We start from the raw sequence: 27,524 nt of genomic DNA on the forward strand, positions 1-27,524 counted from the left end.
ATGCAGAAGCTTTCCAGCTACAAGCTGTGTTTTTGTCTCCATACCTGTGTTAGTGGAGATTTCCTGCCACAGCACAACCTAATATTTCTGTGTTGAGTCCCCATATGATATAGTTGTGCACAAACAGATGGCTATACTACTGATAATCTGACTATAAGAATAAAGAGTAGTATGCCCAAAATAAATTGATGCTTTAACAAAATCCTTTCACAATTATCTGCAGGAACAGCTCTCCACTGACATGTTGGGGTATACTTTCAGCACCATATTTCGACCTTCATCCAGAAAAAGGACACTTAGTGAGTTCATCATATCAGGAGTACAACATGGCTCTGGGACTCCTGGAATGATGCCCACAGCCTTCACAATGCTTTGGATAGTGGCGTGATTAGATGGACGTACAACCTGGGAATAGAAGACAAATGCTGAGCGTTACAACAAATTCAATAATAAGCCAGAAAATTGTAGAACATATTTTTGGTTTAATAAAAATGTAAAAGTCACAATACTGTTTAGTATTGATAGTATTGAAAATATGCATGGTGCATGGTCTGTCAAACATGATGGTTTGTTTTATCAGACAGGTTAGCATAGTGCTATGCTATTATGTTAGAATAGCCTAGTAAGTGCCATCATAAGCAGATAAAGAATTATTTGTCCATACTGTCACTGGTTCAACCTGGTAACATGCATTTTTACATTACCAGTGAAATATATATATATATATATATATATATATATATATATATATATATATTTATATATATGGCCATGGTGCTACTATGAAATTAATCTTGAAGCCACAAATAAAACCTTCAGTGATGAATTAAAGATTGTAAGGTGTGAAAGTAAATTTGTCTAGTGCTTACACAGAAAAGTGAAGTAACTGTTTCTTTCTAGGGAATTTATGGTGCCCCTTAGCTTTTTACAAAGGTACAGATATATGAAAACATTGCTGTATCAATCATGGTTCCAATGATATTAGGACTCCAAATTGCTCCAGCCTGGGCATTCAGGAGAGCAAATAGACATTCAAAATATATCTCTGGGTTCCACCATCCAGTTCTCTGTCCACTCCTCAGTTCGGAACTTGATTATATAGTTCAAGTTTCCCATATATAATAGGTGATATATCCTACTTTTATACATCAAAGGCAGTCTACTATTAACTTTAAACCATATATGGTGCTTAGTAGGGAAATAACCATAGGGAACATTTAAAGAAAGTAAAAGCTGCCACAGAAACTACTTCTAATTAAAATGCATAGGTTAATTAGAAGGTCATTAAGTCCTTTCTTGATCTACGAATCAACTACGAGTTTACGCTTTTATAGCCATAGCACTTGATATGATAAATAATTATTTCGTCCAGTCCAGCTTTCCATACTGCTACTTTATATGATCTTCAGTGCCACGAACTTGCTTCTTATAGGTTGATATGCTTGTAAATATTGTTAGTCAAGAAAACACTCAGTCAGACAAAGAGTGAAAACAACATAATTAAGATCATTGTTTAAAATGCATATACATGTTCTATTTATTTTAACTAAGCTCCCAAGACCAGTCTCTACCAGTATCAATACATAACTTTTGGATTTGATTTCTTTACAAAAGGAATCTTTCACAAACGATTTGGTTAAATACCAGACCAGATCCAGATCAAACATTAATATAGATTTGGTTCATCTCTATACGCTTCCAAGCACTGTGAACCAACACTGAGCGTGTCAGTTTCTGACACTCCTAACAAAATCAAATGTCTGGCTCATTACTCTTATACAGATGCCAACATTTTAGTCTGGTGTAGTAAGTTAAGCATACAAAATATAGCATTTCTAGTAAGTGTGGCATACAAAATATGGCATTTCTAGCCATATTATTTTTTAGGGTTTAGTTCTCCTTTAAGGGAAGTCAAGGGATGCAAGCCCTGATCACTCTACTGGCTTTGAATCAATACTGTCAGTGTGTTTGGGTTTTTAATAATTTCTACTGGCTTAGCATGGAGTGAAGTTTTTTGGTGCTACAAAATACTGATCCAAATGATTAAGGGGAGTTGGACCTATGGTATAAAGGTCTTGTATTATTTTCACTGTTACATAGTTACATAGTTACATAGTTAAATCGGGTTGAAAAAAGACAAAGTCCATCAAGTTCAACCCCTCCAAATGAAAACCCAGGATCCATACATATACCCATCCCTACTTTTAATTAAATTCTATATACCCATACCTATACTAACTATAGAGCTTAGTATCAGAATAGCCTTTGATATTATGTCTGTCCAAAAAATCATCCAAGCCATTCTTAAAGGCATTAACTGAATCAGCCATCACAACATCACCCGGCAGTGCATTCCACAACCTCACTGTCCTGACTGTGAAGAACCCCCTACGTTGCTTCAAATGAAAGTTCTTTTCTTCTAGTCTAAAGGGGTGGCCTCTGGTACTGTGATCCACTTTATGGCTGTTATTTTCTTAAGTACCTCTTTTTTACTAGTTTAAAACTCTTGGTGTGCCAACTATCAATACCTTGCTGTTGTTATGCTAAACAATTCTGCAATGAGACCTCTAATAAGCAAGACCCTATTTATAAGCATGTTGAAAGCTCTTCCTTAACAAAATAACAACTAAACACTAAATATCCAAAATGTGGATTGCCCTGCTCCATAGCAATACTGATTTCTTACCTTTGCCATGGGGAATTCACAAGCCCCAGAGCAGTAGTATGCATCAAAAGACTTGGGAGAAATAATCCACTCACTCCATCCAATGTCAGCAAAGTCCACTTTTAAATACCTGCGAGAGCATACCCTTGGCTCATCCCACTGTCTCCTCCTTGCTTTCTTCATGGTCCTTTCATCAAAGTGCAAAACTGGAGATTTTGGAAGTGTTTCTTCATTTTCTTGACCCTTCTTTTTCTTTTCTTTGCGAGGTGACTTGTGTTTTAGAGACTTATATGTGCTCTCCCACAAATCTTCCTTGCTGTAGCGCATGTACTTAATATCAGGGAGTTCATTATCATGAGATGAGGCCAGATCAGATGTATCCCTTTTCACTCTACTCTCTGGGAATGTATTAGGTGCTTGCTTTGAATTACCCCCATTTGGCTGGAATGGGTCATATCTCTGTAGGGTAAGTGCTATACTGTTTGGGTCTGAAATTGCCCGGTCATCTGCAAAGACCAAAATATATGGCAATTCACTGGGATTATTTTCAAAAACAGTAGCAAATTTTTCTCCAAAGCTTATCTCCATTGATATGAACAAGTCTCGCTCATGCTGAGCATCTTTGATGATATTAGTGATATCTTTAACATGCCAGGCTGCCCTCTTGTGAAATATGTTTGTCGTGTTCCATTTTTCTGAGCCCAGGGTTTTGTTTTGAATAACACTCTTAAAAACCAAGCTAATCTTTTGGTGCTGTGTGGGCAACAGAAGTCGACAAGATGATTTTTTAGAGCGCTTACAGTATGAGTCTCTAGAAGACCGAGAACCTTTCACAGGGGCAAAATGCAGTGTAGCTGCCAAGACTTCTTCAGTCTGCTGAAGAGATGAGAGATTAAAACGATACAAAGGACTGCCGAATTGAGAATCTGTAAGAGAAAGATGCATTATTGCAATACAATAAATTCCGTAAGTCTTTACATGCATGCTCTTTCTTGTGCACTTTCCTTTTCACTTGAAAAATAATAGTAGCTGAAGCACCTTAGCCAGCTCTAGAATAACTCATCACATTGGCACAAGTATTTTGTATTACTGAAATGCAACAACCTCATACAGAGAATATAAATAACAATGATCAAAGTACGTTTGACTGTTCTCCTTCAAACCAATTGCAGAAAAATGATTTGCCAGTATTCTTGTATGCACCTCTGCCGCGGATGCGAAAATTAAGTTTGCAAGAAAAAGGCACTACAGTAGACGTTAACTGCTCAAATTCTGTGTAACACTTGACAATGAGCCTCACACAGCTTGAAACATGTTGTGTGGCAATAAACACAGAATTTGAGCAGTTAACTTCTGCTGTAGTGTTTTTTCTTGTAAACAATATAAATAACAATTACTGATTCCAGAGAGATGCAGATCTTATTAAATCTTCAGGTTAAACCTGGTTTACTGGGTGGTCAATGCCCCATTAAAAATAACAGGGAGGAAAGCAATTAACTGACACTGGGCAAAACTTCATCTGGGCAGTAACCAATGGCAACCAATCAAAATGATGGTTTATTGTTATACTTGCAGCTGAACAAATGCCCCAGTGCACATTTTCCCAATGTAATGTAATGGTAAATGAAGCTCACATCACTGTGCATTCCTTATTGTGCAGGTAATGACATGTACACAACCAACATAAAGGTAGCTATAATAAGCCAAAAGTAGGCATTTGGTAATGTATTCCAGAAGTTGGTTAACATGGCATATATACGTTTTTACGCGTTAAGGATGCGTTTTTAAACGCACGTTTCATTAGCATGAAAATAAAACAGTTCTCAACATAAATTGATCACCACTAAGAAGTAGGAACCACATACAAAGCGAGCTAGTTATTATATTAACACTTACCTGGTTGTGCCCGAAAGCTTCGCACCGTGTTCCCATCCTGTAGCCGACTCCCTTCCCGAGAGTATTTCTCATACAGTTTCGCCATATGCAGAGATAGCGGGTCAGATTGGAGCCTTATAGTTCCCACACCTTCTGGGGGCAGTTTGCTAGTATGAGCTTTGATGGCTCTGCCCAGAGCGAACATAACGAGGAAACAGGCCAGGCAATAGTAAGACATAACTAGAGAGAATTGCATGGAATCTGTCTAATGTAAAGGTTACTCTGCACTCTGGGATAATGCTTCTCTGTATGGCCTCGCCGGTAGCTCCCGAGCGCCCTCCTTCCTCAGTCTGTATCCAGTATCTAAGCCCTCTCTGCGCCCCACATGTCACATTATGGTTGTACCTCAGGCTCGTCTGTCACTATGTGAGAAAGTCACGTTGCCTGTCACTCGCAGTTAGTAGGCACTGGCCACACTGATATAGTTCCTTACGCTCTCGATTAATTCCCAGTAAGAAGTTCAGAACAGAGCAAACGACCAGCCAGTGCGGCTGCAGGTATATGGAGGATAAGCCCCCAGTGGTTTTCTGCGCGCCTGATATTATCCAGTCAAATAATTATGACTCGAGCATGAATTTTGGCAGTAGTTTTAGTGATTCAGTTTATAGCCTGTTTGCAGTTTCATGTAGTCAGATGCCTCTTACCAGTCGAGTTGTAATCTCTCTCTTGTCCCCCTGACAGGTGAAGTGACTGTTTCAACAATGTTTCCTGATGGGCTCAGGCAGCTCTGGTGAATGTTATCTGTACTCCTCGCGTCCAGACGAGGTACGGCTCCAACTGCTGCTTCCCCTGCTCTGTTCACTGCTCCATTGACTGTTTCTCTTGCTGCCGCCGCTGCTGGTGTTTTACTGCTCACTACAGACACGCCAGTCAGATAAGTCACACACACACTATTTTCTTTAGTAGCCAGATTCCACTTCCCTTCACCCCCTCTCCTTGTGATCCTGGCATGCACACCGTGTCCCACCCCCTCGTGCTGCTCAAGCTGCTCAACAGGCTGAATTAACCCTTTGTTCTGTATTGAAGAGACCACTGCACCCTACAATAGTAACTTTTGCCTAGAACAGGGGCATAACTACAAAGGAAGCAGACCCTGCAGCTGCAGGGGACCCAGGACCTATAGGGGGCCCTGATATCCTAATTCATATACAATATCAATACATATTGGTAAAATGACTCAACCTCTAGACATTTTGGAGGCCTGAAAAATAAATAACTGGGGCACAGTATAATCTAGTTACTCCACTGGCCTTTAGGTTCTGCAGCAGGATTGGTCATCATAATGCAAAAGAAGCACTTATTGTATATAACTAATACTGAATGTAAATTTTCTAGCTCTCGTGAAATTCTATTTTCCAAGAAGTTTTACCATTTTTGTGATTTTGATTTGCTTTACAGACTTTTACAATACTGGGCCAGATTCAATTCCATGACATAGGGGAAAACTAATGGCATTGTGGTCATGGTCAGGTTCAGCCAGACATACATGGGCTTACGTTGGCTTCTAACTCAGCCACTCCAAATTGCATGGCAATACATATATAGGCAGGCTTAAACCCCCCCCCCCCCCCCAGAAAACTGCAGTACAGTATGTCCCCTTTCGTGAACTTATTGACAAAATGTGAAAAGAAAGTAGCTGGTATCAAGGGTTCAGTCATATTTCCCACACACTCAACGTTTTTATTACTGATACTTTTAGGTTATTTTAGGTAGGCCCACTTTACCTCTTGTGTTGGTTGTTTTTTTGTATGTAATTGACAATTTCATAAATTTCATACTTATTGTGAAAAGCTAGCCATACAGCAAAGGTAGCCGTACAAAAAGTATGCCCTTTTGTTGAGGTCACCAAGCTAGAGGATCCAGGGTACCCTGGAGTCATTGGAAACAAGATATTAGTACAGGTATGGGACCTGCTATCCACAATGCTTGGAACCTGGGTTTTTTCAGATAAGGGATCTTTCCATAATTTGGTTCTTCATACCTTAAAGGGGACCTGCCATTCTAAGAAATAACGCCAAACTCCCACAGGCTCTTCTTCATAAGCTCTTTTTTTATCCAATCTCATTACAGCCAATATGAGGCAGGTCTTTGCCTCATTCAAAGTATATTGTATTGTTATCTTTCTTGCACATTTAGTATCCATTCAATTTAATATTGTATTTTTTTTGCTTTTTTATTTCCAAGTTTTGAATGTTATGCTTTGCGTTCCCACTTCTCTATACCTTTACGAGCACTGTTAACGAACCCCTTTTATTTAGTTTGGGGGTCATTTTATTTTAATATGAAATAGCATCATTGTTACTTAACATAGTGCAAATGTGTTATTGGACAAAACCAGGAGGCACAAGATTTCTCTTTACTGTGCTAACGTACTTGTTTGCACCTTCTGTTCTATAGAGAATCTAGTAGATTGTTTCCTCATCTAAATCTAATTTTATTAGTTTCAATCTCAACAATTATTGTAATACTAATATTATAACAGTAACACCTATTTAATTTAGTATAAATAATGACTGTATCAGATGCATATCTTTTTTCGATCATGCACTTGGGGTCCTTTACTTTTATTCTGCCTCATTGTAACCAGTTAGAAATAGGAGATCTGACAATAGTCCACAAAGTCATTGGCTCCAAAAATGACAATAGTCCACAAAGTCAGTTGATCAGGTTAGAAAATTATATTAACGTAACATATTCCTTTGTAATGAAAAAAAAAATCACTGGCTCAGTTAAATGTCTCTTTATTGAATCAGTGTAGACAGCCCATAATAAGAGGGCATTATAAGAACATATCATGAAAATAAAGCCTGCCTAAATTATTTATCACACTATGACAGAAACTCTTACATAGTTAGTTAGTTACATAGTTAAATTGGGTTGAAAAAAGACAAAGTCCATCAAGTTCAACCCCTCCAAATGAAAACCCAGCATCCATACATACACCCATCCCTACTTTTAATTAAATTCTATATACCCATACCTATACTAACTATAGAGCTTAGTATCAGAATAGCCTTTGATATTATGTCTGTCCAAAAAATCATCCAAGCCATTCTTAAAGGCATTAACTGAATCAGCCATCACAACATCACCCGGCAGTGCGTTCCACAACCTCACTGTCCTGACTGTGAAGAACCCCCTACGTTGCTTCAAATGAAAGTTCTTTTCTTCTAGTCTAAAGGGGTGGCCTCTGGTACGGTGATCCACTTTATGGGTAAAAAGGTCCCCTGCCATTTGTCTATAATGTCCTCTAATGTACTTGTAAAGTGTAATCATGTCCCCTCGCAAGCGCCCTCTTGTCTACTGTACATACATATACCTATAAAATTAAAATGCTTTGCCTGTACATTGCTGTTTGCTTTGTATAGATAACCAAAAGTAACAAGTGCTGGAAGTAAAACTATATATAAATATAACTAGATATAAATATAATGTTTTTGGAAGTCCTTAATTATAATTGAAATATTATTTCCTGTGTAAACAACTGCCCATTTTTGGCAGTGTTTCTTATAATAGAAATATGTATTTACTGTACTGCCAAGGTACACATCCTTCTGGGTTTAAAAACAGGAAGTAAAAACACTCGCCCTTTGAATACATAAATTACTTCCTAGTCCTGAATTAGATTAGTTTGGAGAGAAAAACATGACACTTCTACATTAACCCAGTTCTGTTAGTATTATAAAGATCACAAATGAATTGCAGGATCGTTTGCAGCTAAAATGATTATTGTATTAGTAATCATTTATGCAAACCATAACTATCGCAATTTTTTTACCAACAACGCTGGTCACCAGGGACAGTTGCACCTGATGCAGATAGATCAAATTTGCGCAACAGTGCTGAATATTTTCCATTCTAGATGTTATCACTTATGGTGCTTGCACAATGGCGGAACTACCGGAGGGGTGCACCCAGGCCCGCACACTCTCGGGCCCTCCAACAGTTCTAACCATGTCTGGACTGAGAATCAAAATAGGCCCTGTCGTGTCATGTCAGGTACACGAAGGTCCAATCAGCCCACACAGAGGCCCAAACAGTCCCCACCAGCCCACTTAATAGTGACTTTCTATGACACCTTATAGCAGTCCCTCTGGCATTTGCCAGAACTCGCAGCTAACGTGTTCAAATCCTCCACAAAAATAATTTCTGGAGGGGGGGGCAAATGCAAGAAAATGACCTGTTATAAGTGTTCCACATGACTTGCTTGTGCAAAGGTCTTTTTATAGTACAAGATATGGGACTCGATATCCGGAAACCCATTATTCAGAAAGCTCTGGATTTTCTGGAAGAATCCATTTTAATCAATTAATTCAAGTTAAAAAAAATGTTTCCTTTTTCTCTTCAATAATAAAACAGTACATTGGACTTCATTCCAACTAAGATATTCAATCTTAAACACATTTTTAGTATACTTAAGGTATGGAGATCCAAATTAAAAGCCCCCTTATATGGAAAACCCAGGTCCTGAGTATTATGGATAACAAATTCGATAGCAATATGAGCATCATTCTTTAGATTAGGACTGTTTAGTGTTTATTAAAGTAATATTAATAGAAATTGTGATGGTATTAAGGAATAAACCTAGATGAAACTACATTCATTGCCAAAGAGAGCAACAAAGCTTAAATATTTTCTGCTCTTGTATATATTTAGAAAAAGTGACAGATCATTAAACAATAATCTTCTTGAAAAATCATTTACTACACATCATGCTCATTATTTTTTTAGAACACTCAGCTAATATGACTGCAAAGGTCTAATTCAGATTTCCTCTAGTGCAAACCTGTTGGCCTCTTCTGCTTTTACCTATACAGTAAGTTTCTTGAATTTATCCATGATATAGTGTCATTGTCCCATAGCATAGTGCAATGTGAAATGTGTCATTGGCTAAAGCCAGGAGACACATGGTTTTTCTTTATGCTAACTTACTTGTTTGCACCTTCCTGCTCTATTGAGAATCTCTATTGAGAATTGAAGGATGTCTCCTCATCTAAGTCTCATTTTATTAGTTTCTCTATAATAATCATTGTTATACTAATATTATAATAGTAACACCATTTTAATTTATTACTACATTACTAACTAACATGACTAATGATTGTATTAGATGCATATCTTGTTTGGATCATGCACTTGGGGTCCTTTCCTTTTATTCTGCCTCATTAAAGTCAGTGGCTCAGTGAATTGCAATGGCCCACAAAGTCAGTGGCTCAGTTTAGTAAATTATATGAACATATGACAAGAAAACAAGTATAAGTATATCCAGAAGTATAAACTTTGCCTATTACTTAATTTAGAAAAATGCATTAATCAAGAAGTGAACTTTGACTGGTTTGCCAAGCCATTCACAATATGAGTGCAATAAGTGTTTTAATAAAAAACTGTCAAACATTTAAGACAATACTTCTTTTTGTTTACACACACATGATACTGTATGTACACACTGAGATGTGTTTACTCTTTTATTGAATTTTAACATTTCATTTCTAGCATCTTGTTTGCATACTTGGCACTAGAAAAAAAATCACTGGCGCCAATTAACTTGCTGCTGCTTATAAAGTTCCTGTTTGATACATCGGGGTTGCTCTACTGGTGACCTCTGGAGGGGTTCTTTTTGTTGCTTAGTATTTTGGTTGTAGCCTCCACACAATGAAGGTCCTGTGAAAAAGAGTAAGATCCACAGGAGGCCACAACATGCCGGCTTGGTCCCATAAGACTGGTTCCTCTCATCTCACCTCCTCCTCCCACTAGCTCTATTCAAATACACATTTGCAGGAGCCTTTACTTGCACTAAAACCTGCAGGACATGGAGACTTTGACATGGTGAGTAAGGGCTGTAAACCAACACAACAGGCAGGAATGGCTGATATTCTCCTAGCTGTTTTTACTGCAGAACAGCAGGACAGCCTAGCTTTTGTATGGCACCGCTGGGCTTCCTTTATGTGAGTGGGGGATGAAATAAAATGTATATTGCTGAAAGAAATGAGTCTGAATGCAGAAAGGCAATGATATATCCAAGGAAGACAGAGCTGTCCAGGGAGTGCTCATGCAGAATAATATCCACGTCTTACATACATTCCTTAATGCAAGTTACTTCAAATATAGAAATGTTATATTGGTATGGAGGTAAAACAACTCAGAAGAATCACAGCCAGGTTTATATTATAACACTGAAATGGTCATAACATACAGATTTTTATTACTTATTTAAGACTGCTTAAGAAGTTGAATATGGCCAACAAAAGCTTATAAACCTTATTAATATTAGCAAGTGCAATGTGCAAAGGACACAAATGGATGCAAAACTGAGCGAAGTTGAGAAAGGCAATGAAGGTATTCCCATCAATGTGCCCCTTTAGCCTGCTCAAATAAATTATAAGCAAGTGCACATTTTAATGCAAGCGAATCCTGGAATAATTGTCAAGTTTTAGTGGGTTGTGTCAATAGCTGCAACATACAAATCTGTGGTAAAGTGTACACTGCAACTTGTGTGAGAGTTGCTAACAGACACATTTCCATCCATATGGTGTATCTTTTGGAAGTTGTGGTTGATGCAACTTAGCATGCATCTTTTACGTCACCTGTGAGAAATCATCACTTCTTGCGGGCGACACAAATAACTTTCAATTGCAGTTAACAAGAAGTGCAGATAAATAAAGCTTTTTCCAAAAACTCTTTTCTGTGTCTTCACAAATATTTCATACTAGTTGGGAAAATATCCACATCCTCGCCTCATGTATGTCTCACACATGACCCTCTGCTTCCCAGGTTGTTTGACTTGCCTCCACTTTGTACTTACAGCCATCAGTAGCTGTATTGCAAGAATCTGCAAACCACCAATCTAATATTTCCTCTCTGCTTCCTGCACAAATCATATCCGTAGCTGTGCGCCATACATAATGACTGCCATACTCCATTAGCAAAGGTTTATACAGCAGAAAGAAAAATGCTTTCTTTCTTCTCAGGCAAGTAATTCTGCCTCTGAATATTGTCTGTCATTAGGGACCAGAGTAAAAGCACTGGAATACGGATATGGAACACATAGTGAATGTGTGCATATGTTTAAGCATGTGTTGATTTACTTACTTTTGCTAACATATGCACAGGTATTCAGTACTGCTGGATCCTTAACTGGGTGTATGAAAGCTTTCTTAAAACATAAGATATTTACATGCCTCATACTATACACAGAGCATTCCATAACGACTAAAAATTAGATTTTAACAAAAAAGGAATTTTGAGTGAATTGTGCAGTACAGCAAAAATTTGGAGTTTTCTCCAAAAGTAAAAGTAAAGTAAAGTATTTTGAATCTAAGATCAGACCTGACACTTGGCTCAGGTAACACTTCAGTAACACTTCCCCCAGGTCTCCTTTAACAGCAACGTGAGGGGATTGAGGATCCACATGTAAGCCTCCATGGTGATCATCACAAAAGGGATCAAAAACGTATCCCTTTTGTTTCCAAATTTAATACAGTGAGTCAAGAAGTGGCTAAGATTATACGGAAACATTGGGGCATATTAAGAGATGGGGTTCCTGAGGTAGAATTTTTTCAAAACATGCCACTCATGTCATATAAAAGGAATAATACCATTGGATCCACACTGGTCAAATCAGATTTGGGAGGAAACCTAAGGGAGGAGCGGGTCCTGCGCCCGAGAAATAATGGTACTTTTCCTTGTCTGTCATGTAATTGTTGCTCTAACGTTCTTAGAGGCAATGTAGTACATCATCCACGGAAGGGCACTCCGATAAAAATAAATGGTTTCTATACATGCAATACTACATTTGTAGTTTATGTGATAAAATGCCCATGTGGCCGTGCCATTAAAGACAGAATACGTGAGCACAAATCTGCAGTAAAACTTAAAAAACTAGACTAGGCGGTATCTAGTCATTTTGCTGAAAAGGGTCATTGGGTCCAGCAATTAAAGTTCCAAGTAGTTGATAATATTCCAAAACTTCGTCGCGTTGGTGACCGTGTTAAAATTCTATTAAAATTATATTAAGAAAGCTAAATGGATACGCCATCTAGAAACGCTGGAACCCCATGGCCTTAATCGCGAATATGACTTGCATCCCATATACCGATAGATTTTTAATGGTTGTTTTTAACTTTATTATGATCAGATAATTTTTTACAAATATTGGTCATTTTTATTGTTTTGCAGATACTGTACCATGAGAATCAAATCTTTATCTGGATGAATATAACTACCAGGAAATAAGTGGATACTTTATTAACACATTACAATGTATCTGACAATGTTGCCTTTATGCTTCTTTCTCTGTATCAATTAATTCTTGTTACTTGCCTATAGATGGCGACCTAATGAGTGAGTATAAAACTTTGTAACCAGCAGTAGTTCATTAACTTGAAAAAAGGCCACGCAGGCCTGAAACGTTGTTCGTTAGAGATCCAAGCCAGAAATCCAATAAAGGCTTTTTAAGATTATACACAATTTGGATGGTGCTGTGATTTCGTTTAACACTTCAGTATTGGAAGATGCGGTACTCATGAGGGATGATGCCAATCTTGTTTCAGCTAACAATATTGCTCATTGAACAAAATGACTATTGTTTGTGTTATTTTGTTAAAATAAAAGTTTAAGAAACTTTATAAATAGTTTTGCTGTAAACTTTTGGTGCCCAATGGCTTTATAAACCAGGAAGGGTTTGCACATCTTCCTAAGCTGTTTTAGCTCTGAATCTGCTCTTTGAAATCACATAGCTGGTATCAGAAACAAGACCAAAAAGCACATGTCCTAGCATAAACTACTTGCCTCAACAATTGCGGCTTAGGTTTCTGCAGCTGCCATAATGTCCCTTGTTATGTTTTGGTAGCCGAAGATGAGTAGAGTATAACAGTGCACTTAGTTATTTGATCTCTATAGGCCACATCATTTTGTCACTGAGAAATCAAGGAGGAAATTAAGTTGCAAAAGACTTTTATACATTACATATGTGACAAGAGGGCAAACAGAATCTCAAGTCTGTAGTAGGTGATTCTAAATAACTTCTAAGCTGTTGTATTGTTTAAAAAAAGTGATAACACAAATGCTTGTTCATTTTTACCATTTGTTGAGCATCAGCATCACAGATTTACATTTCCAGGTTACAGTTAATCAGTACAGAATTACTGAAAAAGAGCAATATGTATTCATCCAACAACAAAAAAAGAGTTAACTATTATATATTGTTTAACAACAGAGACAATAAGAGAAATCAATTTTTACAAAGAGTTTCTTGGAAATTGCAATGCGAGTAAGAATATGCACAAGTTTAAAAGACTCTAGCCTGGTGGGTAAGCTGTCAACATGTAAAAAAAATAAAGTAACCCAAATTTTACTCTCTCTCTCTCTCTCTCTCTCTCTCTCTCTCTCTCTCTCTCTCTCTCTCTCTCTGCTACCTGTAGTACCAAATTAATTTTTATTCTATAGACAAGTATATAGACTCAGTAACAATAAAATCTTCAAATGGCTACACTGAATAGTAACTGAGAATAATATGCAACCTGATTTTTTTAACAATATTTTGCAGTGGTGCTCTCCTTTACCAGAGTATTTGCAAAATGTTTCCATTCAGCCAGCAGGGTTTATTCATGTTGTTCATAAGATTTTGTTCATATAATCTCTGGTGTCGCAATCAGATCAGACATATTTGTATATGTGTGTGTATGTGTGCATGTGTGTGTAAAGAAAATACTTCATTTAAAATTCTGTTTATCCAGTGAAAAAGAAAACCAGTTGACATTAGAAAAATTACATTTTCCATTTATCACAGAACCGTGTGCTGTGATGTGATTAAAAACATATGTAATAGTCCATGCACAGAAGTTTCAGTTACACATTGCTTTGACTTTTTAGTACAGCCATCATTGTACTTCTACGTTTTCTTTTTCTTTTCTAAGACAAAGGGACCCATTTTAAATGTGCTCACCACTTATTTGTCTACGCCCACACTACTTCCTGATATGACTGCCTTCATAAACCCAAGATTTAAACACTTTTTCCAGGCTAGAGACAAATATCTTCTTAGGACAGAGATTTGGATCAATGGAGCATATTCTTCTACATTTTAGCATAGCAAAGTTTAAAATTCCCTACCACTGACCAAATGATATTAGCCACAAGACTGAATTGGCATACCTCAGCTGATGTTATTAAAAGTGAAACAAAAACCTTAAGAAAACCTGTAAAATATGCCACACTATTACTTTTTTTTTGCATTGTGTATGTGTGTCTGCATCTTTATGCAGTTGCTAAAACAAATTGGCCAACAGGCTTCCCTTGCTGTTAATGGTTGATCAGCAGTATCTGAAATTCCAAGGGCCTTTAGAATTAGGACTAAATCTAGTTAGAAATTAAACAAAACTTCCTAAAACGTATGCATCATAAATACAAGTTTACTCTGAATATTCCTTTTCTATAGCATGAAAAATAAATTAACTCATTTAACTCATTTAAACACACAGGGGCAGATTTGGAACAGTTCATTCTAGAAATTCTGTAGAATGCTGACAACTTAGTTCCTTGCCTGGTTGTCTTGGCTTGTTCTGCCTTAACAATGCCTGCCTGATCTCAGCCAGTGTTTTAGAAGCCACTAAAAGTTGAATATTGATATAAATTGCAAAACTACTATGTGAAGAGTAAGTTTACATAAATTATTTTCTTGGGTTCTTTCTTCTAATCCCACAGATGTCCTTGTGCTCTGTAGAAAGATCTACTGGTGAAAACAGAATCAGACAGATCTACTAACCCTATCAGTCATCCTAAGGTGGGTTGGGTAAATAAGAGCTGACTAAGCACTAATTAGGTGTGGCAACTTTTCAGTTTCCTTCAAGAAGACAAAGAGTTTAATACTAATTATTAGGTATCCAAGTATATATTGATAGTAACCAGGGCCATTTTAAGACATTGGTGGGCCCTGAGCAAAGAGCCAACTGGTGGGCCCCTATTAGCCTGCTGAATGTAGCTCAGCAAAATTTTCAGAAACTACGCACATGTTTTAGTAACACCCCAGCATATTAACTCCCAGACCTGCCAGTATAATTACTGTAGGCTACTGTAGGCTAATGGGCACTCCATTAATCCCAATAAAGCATTTAAAATCACAAAATATAGCCAATGAACAAAAAGTCTTTGTGATTTTTGTGTTTGTGGTGGATAGGCAGTAAGGCAGAGAGAGAGAGGGGGGGGGGACAATTCTGAGAAAGTAGCAGAACTGTATTAAAAGGGTTTTTCGCATTTAAATAAATGTAACTTTTAGTATGATGTATAAAGTGATATTCAGAGTCAATTTGAAATTGATCTTCATTGTTTATTATTTTTGGTTTTTAATTAATTAGTCTTTTGTTCAAAATCTCCCTGCTTTGGCAGGCATTCACAGCATCCCACAAACAAGCAAGTCGACCCTGGCTGCTTATTGCAATTGGTAATCCAGCCATACCTGGTGAACACAGGTACAACTCAGCAGCACACCAAAGGTCCAGACAAGCTATATTTATCTTACTCAAAATACGCTTCCGTTGTTTGGATTATTCAGAGACTGTTCTGCAGTATTCCCCTAGTAAAGTTTGGGCTATCATTTTAGCAGCATGCATTTTACATAATATTGGGGTTCTCCAATTACCTGAAGCTATTAAAGGTGATGATCCTCCTGTTCATCCCACAGATGCAGGCCAATGTGGGAACAAAGCAAATCATTTGTGGCCACTTCTCTTGTAAGTTAATTTAAAATGCTATCACACAAATTCTGTTTACAAATGTCATGTGTCTGCTACCTCACCTATGAACATGTTAATTTTAATTTGCTGTTGTTTATATCACGCTGTACATGTTGTTGTTTGGCCCTGTCTGTTTTTTAGACAGTGTAATTTACATATTACATGTTTCTAAACATTTATTAGTGTTAGTTGCTATAGTAAAATGTACCCTAGCAACCACACATTTTAAGTATAGGTGTTACAACAAAAGTTACGTTTGATGTTAAATTAGAAACCAACATTCTACATGTGGTTGTATGACATTTTCCCTTAATCTACACATTTCTATAGAATTGTAAGTAAACCTTGACTACATATAAGTAAACCTTATTTTTAACATCTAAGCTAGGTTTGAAGTAGATGAGGCAGACTGTAGCCTTTGCACTTCTGTATCAGTTGAAACTGTCATTTAATAAATGTGGTCCCTTAATTGATCAATAACACAAATGCAACAAATCTTTGCCACTGTAATTTACATATTACATGTTTCTAAACATTTATTAGTGTTAGTTGCTATAGTAAAATGTACCCTAGCAAACACACATTTTAAGTATAGGTGTTACAACAAAAGTTACGTTTGATGTTAAATTAGAAACCAACATTCTACATGTGGTTGTATGACATTTTCCCTTAATCTACACATTTCTATAGAATTGTAAGTAAACCTTGACTACATATAAGTAAACCTTATTTTTAACATCTAAGCTAGGTTTGAAGTAGATGAGGCAGACTGTAGCCTTTGCACTTCTGTATCAGTTGAAACTGTCATTTAATAAATGTGGTCCCTTAATTGATCAATAACAAAAATGCAACAAATCTTTGCCACTGTTTTTATTTTTCAAAAAGCATGGGCTTTTTTTAGTGTTTTCTACAATCTTACAAATCGATGAAGTGACATCTGCCAATGAACGACTTATTTCAAACATGTGTTGTTGTGTGGTCAAATTTTGCATGAGGTGAACAGTTTGATTGTGCTCCATTATTTTCAGTGTTTTGCCCAAATCATAATTCTAATTTTCCATTCTAGTAGCTGCAAACGTAGTTTAAAAATGTGTCTATTTCTTGTATTATGCAAATTCACAATATCATTAAGGCATTTTATTTGTTTTTCCAGATAGGATTTGTTGAAAGATTGGAATGCCTTATGGGATAAATGGAATGAATCCAGCACACCTTCAGAATGATCATCTTTTGCTGTTCCTGAGTCTCCTCTGGCTCATCTGAAAATACAGCATCATCAGGTGATCATGTTTCTGCTTCCTTGCATTCTACTTCACTTAGAGGATGACTTTGTCAACATTAATTCAGTACAAATTGCTGAATTATCAACAACTTCAATATTTGGGCTTGTAGAAATAAAGCTCTTATTATTATGTTCTAATGCAGTGTTTGCTGTTTCAGTATTGTATTTGTTAAATTTGAAGAGGACAATGATGTTGTAGGCATCAATTGTTGCAAAAAAGGCCTTTATGTAGGCCACATATAAGGAGACACATAACATGAAAAAAGTCCCTGGAGATGCCAAATAAGGGCCTAAAACTGATAGCCCCTATGTGGATTGTCAGCCTACAGAAGGTTCTGTTTGGCAGAACACCTGGCTTTTATACAACCAAAACTTGCCTCCAAGCCAGGACCTAAAAATAAGTACCTGCTTTGAGGCCACTGGGAGCAACATCCAAGGGGTTGGTGAGCAACATGTTGCCCAAGAGCCATTAGTTGGTGATCACTGCCATAGACAGACTATCACGCATATTCAGTGGTTGATTGACCTTTACATTACATTTTGTAATGATAGACCATGTTTGTTTTGGTTAGGAATCGTAAAATATGACTCATTTTTAATGTGAAAATGTTCATATAATTTTTTTCTCTTCCCAATATTTGGAGTTCTTAAATGTGGGTGACTGCATATGTCAATGTTATTATGACTTTTTAACACTTAGCATTTTATGTAGAACAACCTCTAGCCCTATTTGTTTTTCTGTTTCAAACACTTACTGGTTGCTAGGATCCATCTGACACTAGCAACCAGACACATGCTAAGTTGTTAGCAGTAAAAATAGGAGATGTGATGCTAAAGATGTTTATCTAAATATAGATAGAACAACAAGAGCAGTTGCAAAGTATCAATCAGAAACAATCTTTACATCAGGATAAATGTTACGGTTAAGGGCAAATATTCCTTTTAAAAAAATCATTAGCAAATTTTAGTTGTAGTTTTTGGCAAAAAAAATACCAGGTGATCTTCTGTATCCATGCGACCAGTACCCCAGACACAGCTGACGGAGAATTTTCCACCCTTAGCAACAATTACCACGCTGAGAAATGAACAGCCTGATATAGGCCTCCTCTAGTGTTTTTGACTTGAATGGCTTCTTTCTACATTTTTTTGTTTGACTATTCTTTTGCAGTCAAAAAACTTTCTTTTTTTTATCACATCAGTAGTTCTGAGTACACTGCTCACGCTGTTGACAGATGATGTGACTTGGTACCAAACAAGCACCTGCAGCAGAGGAACAGCTTATTCCCAAACTGAGCACTTGAGAAAGGAGGCTGTGCCTCCAAAACATTGTGGGGACCTCAATAAAACTACAACCATTTAGCACGAATGCTTCTGTGTCTGCCATCTGTGTCTACATCATAGATTTTCTATGAGTATATGGATTACGGATATCAAGGATTGCAGCAAGGATACCAGACAGAGCACCACCCAACAAAGTGAGCAGATTCTGCAATATTATATACATTATTCCCAAACTGTCCTGCTCAAGAGCATTTTGAACATAATTTAAGTGAGAAAAAACAGCGTAGTGCCATTAGGGCCAAGCGAATTGAGAGACTTGGGGAGGAGAGAGTGACCAATGGTGTGAAAAGCTGATTTATTTAGTTACATTTAATAGGTCATTGGGGAGTTTTGTTAGATCTATATCGTTGGAATTTTTTGTTTAAAAAAAAAACAAAACAGATTTCCATTAAGAAAGATATGGCAGGATTTTAGTCCATCGATCGAATGATTTGAAGGATTTTAATCCATCGATCGACCGATTTTCCTTCGATCAGAAATTGGCTAGAAAGCCTATGGGGATCTTCCCCATAGGCTAACATTGATGTTCGGTAGGTTTTAGGCGAAGTAGGGGGTCGAAGTTTTTTTTAAAGAGACAGTACTTCTTGCTTGTGTGAGAGATTCTTTCCATGGAAAAATACAACCTATAATATTATGCTACAGTTATCCATTACAAGTAGTGTTCAAGAAAAAAAAATTGCAGGAAAATATTTGCACGTTATCTTGCAATTTCCTTTTTCCTCCATGACCACAGGGATTTCTGCAACCACAAAATTTCATAAATCAGCCTCTACATTTTTATTATTTATTTTATTCATTCTTCTACTGCAACAATGCAAGTGTTGTAAGATTTTAAAGGCATGTACATTTTTATGGATATTAAGATGCTTAGGGGTAGACTCTGTGTTTATTTCTGTTGGATTCTATCTCTCACTGAGAAAGTGTTCATTCAATTAGATAAATTGTCGATCTCTGTGATGCATGGCAAGAAGGAACAGCAGAAACAGAAGCAGACCACACAACTCACCCATTTCTTCTTTAGCCTCACTGTATGTTTACACTGTGGACAGAAATCAACCATCTGTGCAAGTCAGTTGAAAAAAAATAATTTCTTGCAGGGCCTGATCTAAAGAATTACTGTATATTGTTGAAGAGATCTTAAGAAAGAATAAGTACACAAATAGTGATGGGCGAATTTATTCGCCAGGCGCGAATTCGCGGCGAATTTGCGCGATTCGCCGCCAGCGAATAAATTCGCGAAACTGCCGCGAAAATTCGCGGAAAAAATTCGCCGGCGTCAAAAATTTTTTTTCCGAAAAACGGACGCCGGCGTCAAAAACGGGCGCCGGCGTCAAAAACGGGCGTCGGCGTAAAAAACGAGACGTTTTGCGAATTTTTCGCCGTTTCGCGAATTTCGCGCGAAATTCGTGAATTTTTCGGCGAAGCGAAACGGCGCAAATTCGCCCATCACTATACACAAATTAAACTAAGCTATATATAGGCACACAACTAATGAAATGCAACAGAAAATGCTACCTGTTGACTGATTTCTATATGTTGCTGCACCTGGGTGTCTTTACATAACCCCAATGTTCATCTGGGGAAATGCAAACATTAGGCATATGATGTGTTACCAAAATACAATGATCTAAAAAGTAACAAAAACACACCCCACCATATTGTACCTAGTTCTGTTGACTCCTTTAGCTGCTGCTCTCAGCATGGAATCATTATGTCATGCTGGGGAGAAGAGCTGGCATCTGGTAGGTTGGATTATTTTCATTATTAAGCATTATCTCCAGACTATTCAATCCTTGAACCATGTCCGGCCTGATAGAATGGCTGCATGTCAAAAAGAAAAAAAAACAAAGCGAAGAACATGTAAAGTGATTATTACAATTTTCCTGTACACACACAAAAGCATTAGTATCACCTTAATAAACTGTTAGGACAAAGTCATAATAAGAAGTATTGAATCCCAACAAAACAGATAAAATATTCTAAATGAAAACATGTTTATATAAAAATGCTTTTTTAAAAATGAATTATTAAAAAACTGCTAAACTGATGCACAGCTATACTAACTAAAAAAGTAGTTTAAGTCTTGATTCTATAAAAGACTGATATTGAGTGTGATTAAATTTGATAGGAAAATATTGTTATGGTTTATCACATATGAACAGCATTTAAGTATTTGGGGCACATCTGGATTCCAATTAGCAGATACATTTTTCTGAAATCCCATAGGTCCTTTTGTGATGCCCACAATGACAAGTTGTGCATGATTTATTAAGCAGTAAAGGAGAACTGAAGCTTAAATAAAAATGTAGGCTACAAATGTTGTAAAACTCAAAATAGGTGAACAAGGCCCATTAATAGTAAATGCAGTAGCAAGAGTAGTTATAAAAATTTTTTTATTAGGACATGTATAGCCTAACACAGTTCGTGCCAAATGTGCATTTTTAAATTCTATAACTACTCATGCTACTGCAATTACTATTAATGGGTCTTTTCCACCTATTTTGAGTTTTCCAATGCCACACTTTGACTTGGGTTTTTTGTGATGAGCCTGCATGGTGACAATTTTTTGGTAAAATGCATACTTCCTAGGAGCAGACATACATGCAATTTTTGTTTACAAATGTTCTACATTATCTTTTGGGCTTATGTACCAGCCCAAAGCAACCACAGCCCTTTAGCAGCAAAGATCTGTTTCACATTCACTGCCCATGCTGATTAGTAATAAATATAGATAATTATTAGATGGCAGCCCAGAAACCAGTGCAACTAGCATTAGAATTTAATCATTAGACCTGTAGCATCAGCTTATATTACATATCAACCTAATTTTCTGCTAGATAATTTGCGATGACCCCTAAACTTATCTTCTCAACTGCTGCTCAGAGTCCACTGAGCTTGTGAGTGTTGCAGACACTTTCTAAGATGGTGACCCCTGTGACAAGTTTGGAGTTCTGGATTATTAATGCTATTGAGAAGCTAAAACCTTGGGCTGGTGCAGTAGGTTCGTTAAATAAAATATTGCATTTTTAGCCATTTTATTTGTAGGGTTTAGTTCTCTTTAAAGCTTATATTACCTCAAACACACTTTAGATCTTGGAATATCTTGGAGTTCTTTCTCAACAACAAAATAGCATGAAAATTAGACAGTCTGCACTATTTAAAATATCTAAGAGGCAATTTAAATACATTGGCACTGCTTAATTAATAAATGCCACTGTAAAATCAAATTATAAAGAGCGTGGGTCTGATTTATCAAACAGCCAAATCGCAAAGGATTCCCACCTGTTCAATATTTGCTCCATTTATCAAAACTTTCCAGAAAGCAGACACCAAAGCAGGCATTGAGTGTAGATCTAAAAGTGCTTTATGCATGGGGTGTAACTCTATGCATTCCATACCAGTGGAACAAAGAGTTGCATCAAAACACAGAATTCAACTTGGGGGGAGAGCATGGGGAAAAACATGGTGCTTTACACAAGTATCCATAAATTAATCCTTCTGTATACTGTAACCTTAGATGTCAGTATGGCAATATTGTTGGATATTTTATTTACTGAAAGGCCTGTTTCCATGACCTGTAATTTAAGAAGGATTGTATAAAAAATAAAAATCATTTTGTTAAACCAATGAACAAATGGAATTTTCTCATTTGAGTGCATGAATGCTCTCCTAGCAGAGTTCATAGTACCTTAAGCATTCTTCCCAAAGCCCTATTTGTCCTGGACCAGTCTGCACAGCCGGGTGCCATAATCAATGAATTAGGGCATCTTTATGAGGGGCCTGGAGCTCTGTGGGATATGTTTCAGAGGCAAAAGAAGGACAAAGATCTATGAAATGCATTCCATAATCCCAGGAAACATTCTTTTCCTGCAGACCCCTCCTGCACAGGTAGCAGCCCCACAAATCAAAATAAACACTAGAACTTTTACAGAGGTTAATGTCAGGACTGCTGGGTCAAACCAAAGTGTTATACACAAGGGGGAAACAATGTGTCAGTGAATAACTGGGTTCTTAAACTGGCTATATAAATACAGTTTAGAAGTCTAATATTTTTTCAATAAAAGATGAAATTAAAAGCATTTTACAGTCAAGGAAAAACTGATGTTCTATATAAATGATAAAGAACATTATGGATAAAAACAAAAAGTATTCACCATGTTTGATGTATATTCTATCCAGAATAAAATCAAATGTTCCTACTACTTTGCATAATAGTATTAAATTCTGTGTTTTCAAGCTCATCTCCCAAACAAGATGCCATTTATTTTTCTGTTTTTGCTGATTATTTATTATTATTATTGCTCTGATCTTTAGCCCAAATCTTGTATAGTATAGCTGGCGATTTAGGGCTATCCACCTAGAGGCCAATTTATCTAATTCTAATAAACTAAAACATTTACAAAACTCAAATATTTGATTATTTATTAGAAAATCCCAATATAAAAAACTCAACTGAATAAAACCCATGAAATTATTATCCTACTCAAAATTTTTAATGCGTCTAAAAAATTTGAACATCGATAAATCAGTGTCAGGAGCACCAGCGCCAGCTGGCCCGTCCATTTGCTTCGGCGCTGCATCCAAGATGGCGGTGACCATGGTCCCCAAGTGGATAGCAGCAGCGTTCTGACGCTGGCGCCCTGACGTCACACGCTTGGCGCAAAATTTAAAGGTAAAAACCCTTCCAGGTCACGGGTTCAATGCCTATTATAGGTTTTGTTTTGAACATTCCTGGGTGCTTTGTAATTTGTGCTGAACTGATTTCCGGACTTTGACCCTGCCTGAATCTCAACTTTGCTGTTTATCTTCCTGCCTATTGATCGTCTGCCTGGAAATTGATTACGATTTTCCTGAACCCTAATTGTACTGCAAACTTGGACTTTTATCCCTGGGCTTCCTCCTTAGTCTGGACGATAGGCCTGCTGACATTATAATCGGGCCATGGACCCCACTGAGGAAGCTACGCTGGATGTTGGAAGATCCCTCCGGGGGTTCGCGACCTGCATGGAAGCTTATGAGACTCAGCAAGTCCACATTGGGCAAGTACTTGATACGTTTCTTTCCCGGACGTCTCCTCCACTCCTCCAGCATTGGCCAATCCTCCCGATACGGTCACTCCATCTCGCTATAATGGGGACCCGCAAGCCTGCAGAGGGTTCGTTATTCAATGCCTTATTCAGTTTGAATTTCAAACTTCACAATACTCTTCGGAGCGGGTTAAAGTGGGGTAAGTGATGTCTGGTCTGGAGGGCAAACCGCTGGAGTGGGGAACTCCTCTCTGGGTGAAGGATTCTCTCCTGACCCTCGATGTCAAGGTATTTCTCCAGGCTTTCCGTACTGTGTTTGATGGTCCGTGTCGTGTTGATAATGCCTCATCCCGGCTCCTGCAAATCCGGCAGGGAAGTCACATTGCCAGTGAGTATGCTATTGACTTTAGAACTTTAATGGCAGAAACCAATAGGAATGATGAGGCATATAGGGCTGTCTTCTATCAAGGTCTGTTTACCCAACTTGTCTCCAGAGAACTTCCTGAAGTGTTGGAAATCAGAGCAACCTATAAAGCTTTGTTAGCCTTTACTCCCTTGTAAAAGGGAACAACTTTGAAACTCAAGATGGACAAGTCCACAGAGAGGAATCTGAACCTTATATTGGCAGCAGGGTCAGACTGGGGGGCCCGGGCCCACCGGGGCTTCTGTCCAGGGCCCCCCTCCGGACCCCTGACTCCCACTGCCTTATAGCCCACACAGACCCTTCCCCTCCCTGATGTGCCGCCGCTCTGATGAGCGCATGCACAGGCGTGCACGCACATGTTTTACGCTTGTCGCAGCAGGAAGGAGCATGAAAAAGGCCCAGCCTCCAGGGCCCCCTGCGTACATGCGACTGATGTGTGAATGCCTTCGCGCAGTGCAAATGGTTGCTTTGGGGGGCCAGCAGAGGGGGTCTGGGTCAGAGGGGGCCCATGAGGGCCCAGGCCCACCGGGAATTTTCCCGGTGTCCCGCTGGCCCAATCCGACACTGATGGCAGTCCATATTCCAGAATGTGAGAGCAGACTTTTCCTAATGTTATGTGTTAATGTCACACAAATGGAGGCTGCATCCAAATATTTTTCATCCAATAATGTTAGACTCAAAAGATGTAGATGTTTTGGCAACCCAAGAAAAAGTGCAGCTGCTGCACTAAAGTCATATATATATATATAGATATAGATAGATATATAGACATATACAAGAGTCCTCTGCACTCAACCCATTATCAATATATAATATATTTAAGACATAGACATTTTGTGCATACTGCTACTGAAAATTGCAGGTAAAACGTAGTCCCTTTGTAAAATGTATAATGAAACAATAGAATTCTTAATGAATCAGATGAAAATTGAGCGTAGGACTGGCCAGATATGGGATGACTTTGACGTAGTTGGCCAGCTTGGATATGTTGCAATATATGGACAAACAATCCCTGTTTTGTTTAAAGGGTAAGCATTTTTCAGTAGCAGTATGCACAAAATGTCTATGTCTTGAATATATTGATAATGGGTTGAGTGCAGAGGACTCTTGTATTTGTCTATATGTATTTTGTGGTCACAGCCTCATTGCACCCCATGGTTTTAAAAATTAGTGGTGAGCACAGCTTTCCCTTGTTTGTCAGCGCCATCACATTTTCCTAAATTAAATAGCAGCTTTCACCCGGCAACCAATTTTCCTCTGACACATCATTAGTAACATTGAGACATATATGATGTAATCTTTATGCAATGCAGGTTTACACAGGCACAACATACTTTGATATAAAGTTCTGCTGGGGTTGAGCACTGTAATGGTTAAGCTGAGTTTAGGAGAGGTGGTTAGGAGAAAAAAAAATAGGATCAGACAGTTAGAGTTTCTAGGGAAACCAGCAATGCTATTTCTTCATTGGCTGTTAGACTGAAGGGTGTGTTTAGTAATCTGTGCTGAGAAGAACTGAGCTTGCTCATGAGCCAGCAGCCAAAGCAAATTCCCGAGGGAGGGGGCTGAGGGGGTTATAGGAGGAGAAGAATTTCAAAATGATTAAGGGGATGCTGCAGCCTTACTGTTGACCTTTTAACAACCAGAATGGCAGTTAGCTAAAGATTCCAAAGAGGCTGATCACTGATTACATTTTTGTGGAGGGGTTTTTATATATCCTTTAAGGTGACTGTAGCACAGCGGCTTTGAAAACACAAGAATGCTCTATGAGACTCAGAATATGAGGAGAATAATAGAGGCTGGATAATCGGCATGTAATATTATGAATGCATGTGTGGTGAGTGATGAGGAGTTTTGCCCAGGGAAAGCAGGAAGTCTGTGAGACTGGGAAACTGTATGGTTTTCTGAAGCCAGGGGAGTTTTGTGTAGAGAACCCTGATTAAAACCAAGGCTGTGTAAATTAAGGTATGGACTAACTACACTAAGTGGGGCTGAAACTTAGCTGTAAAGAGAAAGCCCTATGCAGCCAGTCTCCCAGTGGAACAGGCTGTTCTGGCTAATGAACAAAATCTTTGATTTACTGTTGCTTTTGTTACATACTGTTACAAGTTACTTTGTCTTGAAAATTCCATTGTGAATAAAGCATATGGATAATTAAAGTTACCTGGGTGTTGATGTATTTCTACTTTAAGAAGTTATTGGCATGGCTAATATTTTTCTATGAAACTCAAAATATTTTCACCAACATCCATACATACCATAAAAACTAAATGTGACAGTTGCTATGGTTTTCATATTTATGAGACACAATTGTTAAAAAATAAATTTCAAAAACAAAAAAACGTCCCTGAATGCTGGATTAAATGGGTTAAGCATAGTCAAGTTATGTTTGGGGCAACAAAATTCAATCACAAAAAAACAAAATTTAAATGCAAAAAAGAAAAACATCTTGCTTGAATACAAAAAATACAGTTTCATGTGGCAACTTACTTTTTTATGATTTTTCAGATCTAGGGTTGCCACATTTTCAGTTTTCAAAAACTGGATGTTTTTGATACTACTTGAATAAAAGAAGATAAAAACACCAACTGAACTATGTAATAATATTGTGCATTCTTTTCGCACAGAGGCTTCGATAATATAACCATCTTCTATGGCTCCTTGTAAACCCAATTGCAGTAGCCACAACACCCCTTTATTAACAGCAGTATTCATACTGACTTTTTTAGTTAATGTGTGGTGTGGGGTTGGCTTACACTTCACAAGATTTTGCCCATGTTGCCTGGACCCTTTTGACCCCTGCTTCTCACAATATTCACTGACCCTTCAAATCTCCAATTACCCTGTAAGAAAAGTGGATCTTGTAATGGTAGCTATTGTCACATGTCTATATTTAAAGTTTTCCCTTGTAAACAACACCAAGTAAAACAATATAAAAGAGTTCCTTATTAAAGGATGAAGCTTATGTTTTTTCAGGACCCCTGCTGTCTACAGACCATCTCTGCCCATGAGGTCAAAGGGCGTATCAAAGCAAAATTTGCTTTGGTTTCATCTTGAAAAGAAGATGATATGCTTTAAATACAGTTTTGTTTTGTACAATGGATACACTTTCTTGAGCCCAATA

The 27,524-nt window shown here is 37.7% G+C and overlaps 1 protein-coding gene and 1 long non-coding RNA gene across 2 annotated transcripts; one reads left to right on the forward strand and one right to left on the reverse strand.

The window, feature by feature from the left end:
- Positions 1–213: 213 nt before the first annotated feature.
- Positions 214–4,796, reverse strand: gdf10.L (growth differentiation factor 10 L homeolog). Its single transcript, NM_001089164.1, has 3 exons — positions 4,562–4,796; positions 2,687–3,591; positions 214–405 (listed from the first exon to the last, which is right to left on the reverse strand). The coding sequence occupies exons 1-3, from the start codon at positions 4,794–4,796 to the stop codon at positions 214–216; spliced, it is 1,332 nt and encodes a 443-aa protein (NP_001082633.1).
- Positions 4,797–15,840: 11,044 nt separating this feature from the next.
- LOC121395744 lies at positions 15,841–17,749 on the forward strand. Its single transcript, XR_005962655.1, has 2 exons — positions 15,841–16,326; positions 17,483–17,749. It is a non-coding gene; the product is annotated as an uncharacterized LOC121395744 (long non-coding RNA).
- The last annotated feature ends 9,775 nt before the right edge of the window (positions 17,750–27,524 follow it).

Source organism: Xenopus laevis, chromosome 7L (genome assembly GCF_017654675.1).
Source record: "Xenopus laevis strain J_2021 chromosome 7L, Xenopus_laevis_v10.1, whole genome shotgun sequence".
Taxonomy (NCBI): domain Eukaryota; kingdom Metazoa; phylum Chordata; class Amphibia; order Anura; family Pipidae; genus Xenopus; species Xenopus laevis.

Bases quoted from the DNA above. Each gene is read 5' to 3' on its own strand.
- gdf10.L (NM_001089164.1), bottom strand. From the start codon at position 4,796: ATGCAATTCTCTCTAGTTATGTCTTACTATTGCCTGGCCTGTTTCCTC. The intron at 3,592-4,561 runs GTAAGTGTTAAT...TTTCTCTTACAG, and splicing joins AAGCTTTCGGGCACAACCAG to ATTCTCAATTCGGCAGTCCT. The intron at 406-2,686 runs GTAAGAAATCAG...TTCTATTCCCAG, and splicing joins GTGAATTCCCCATGGCAAAG to GTTGTACGTCCATCTAATCA.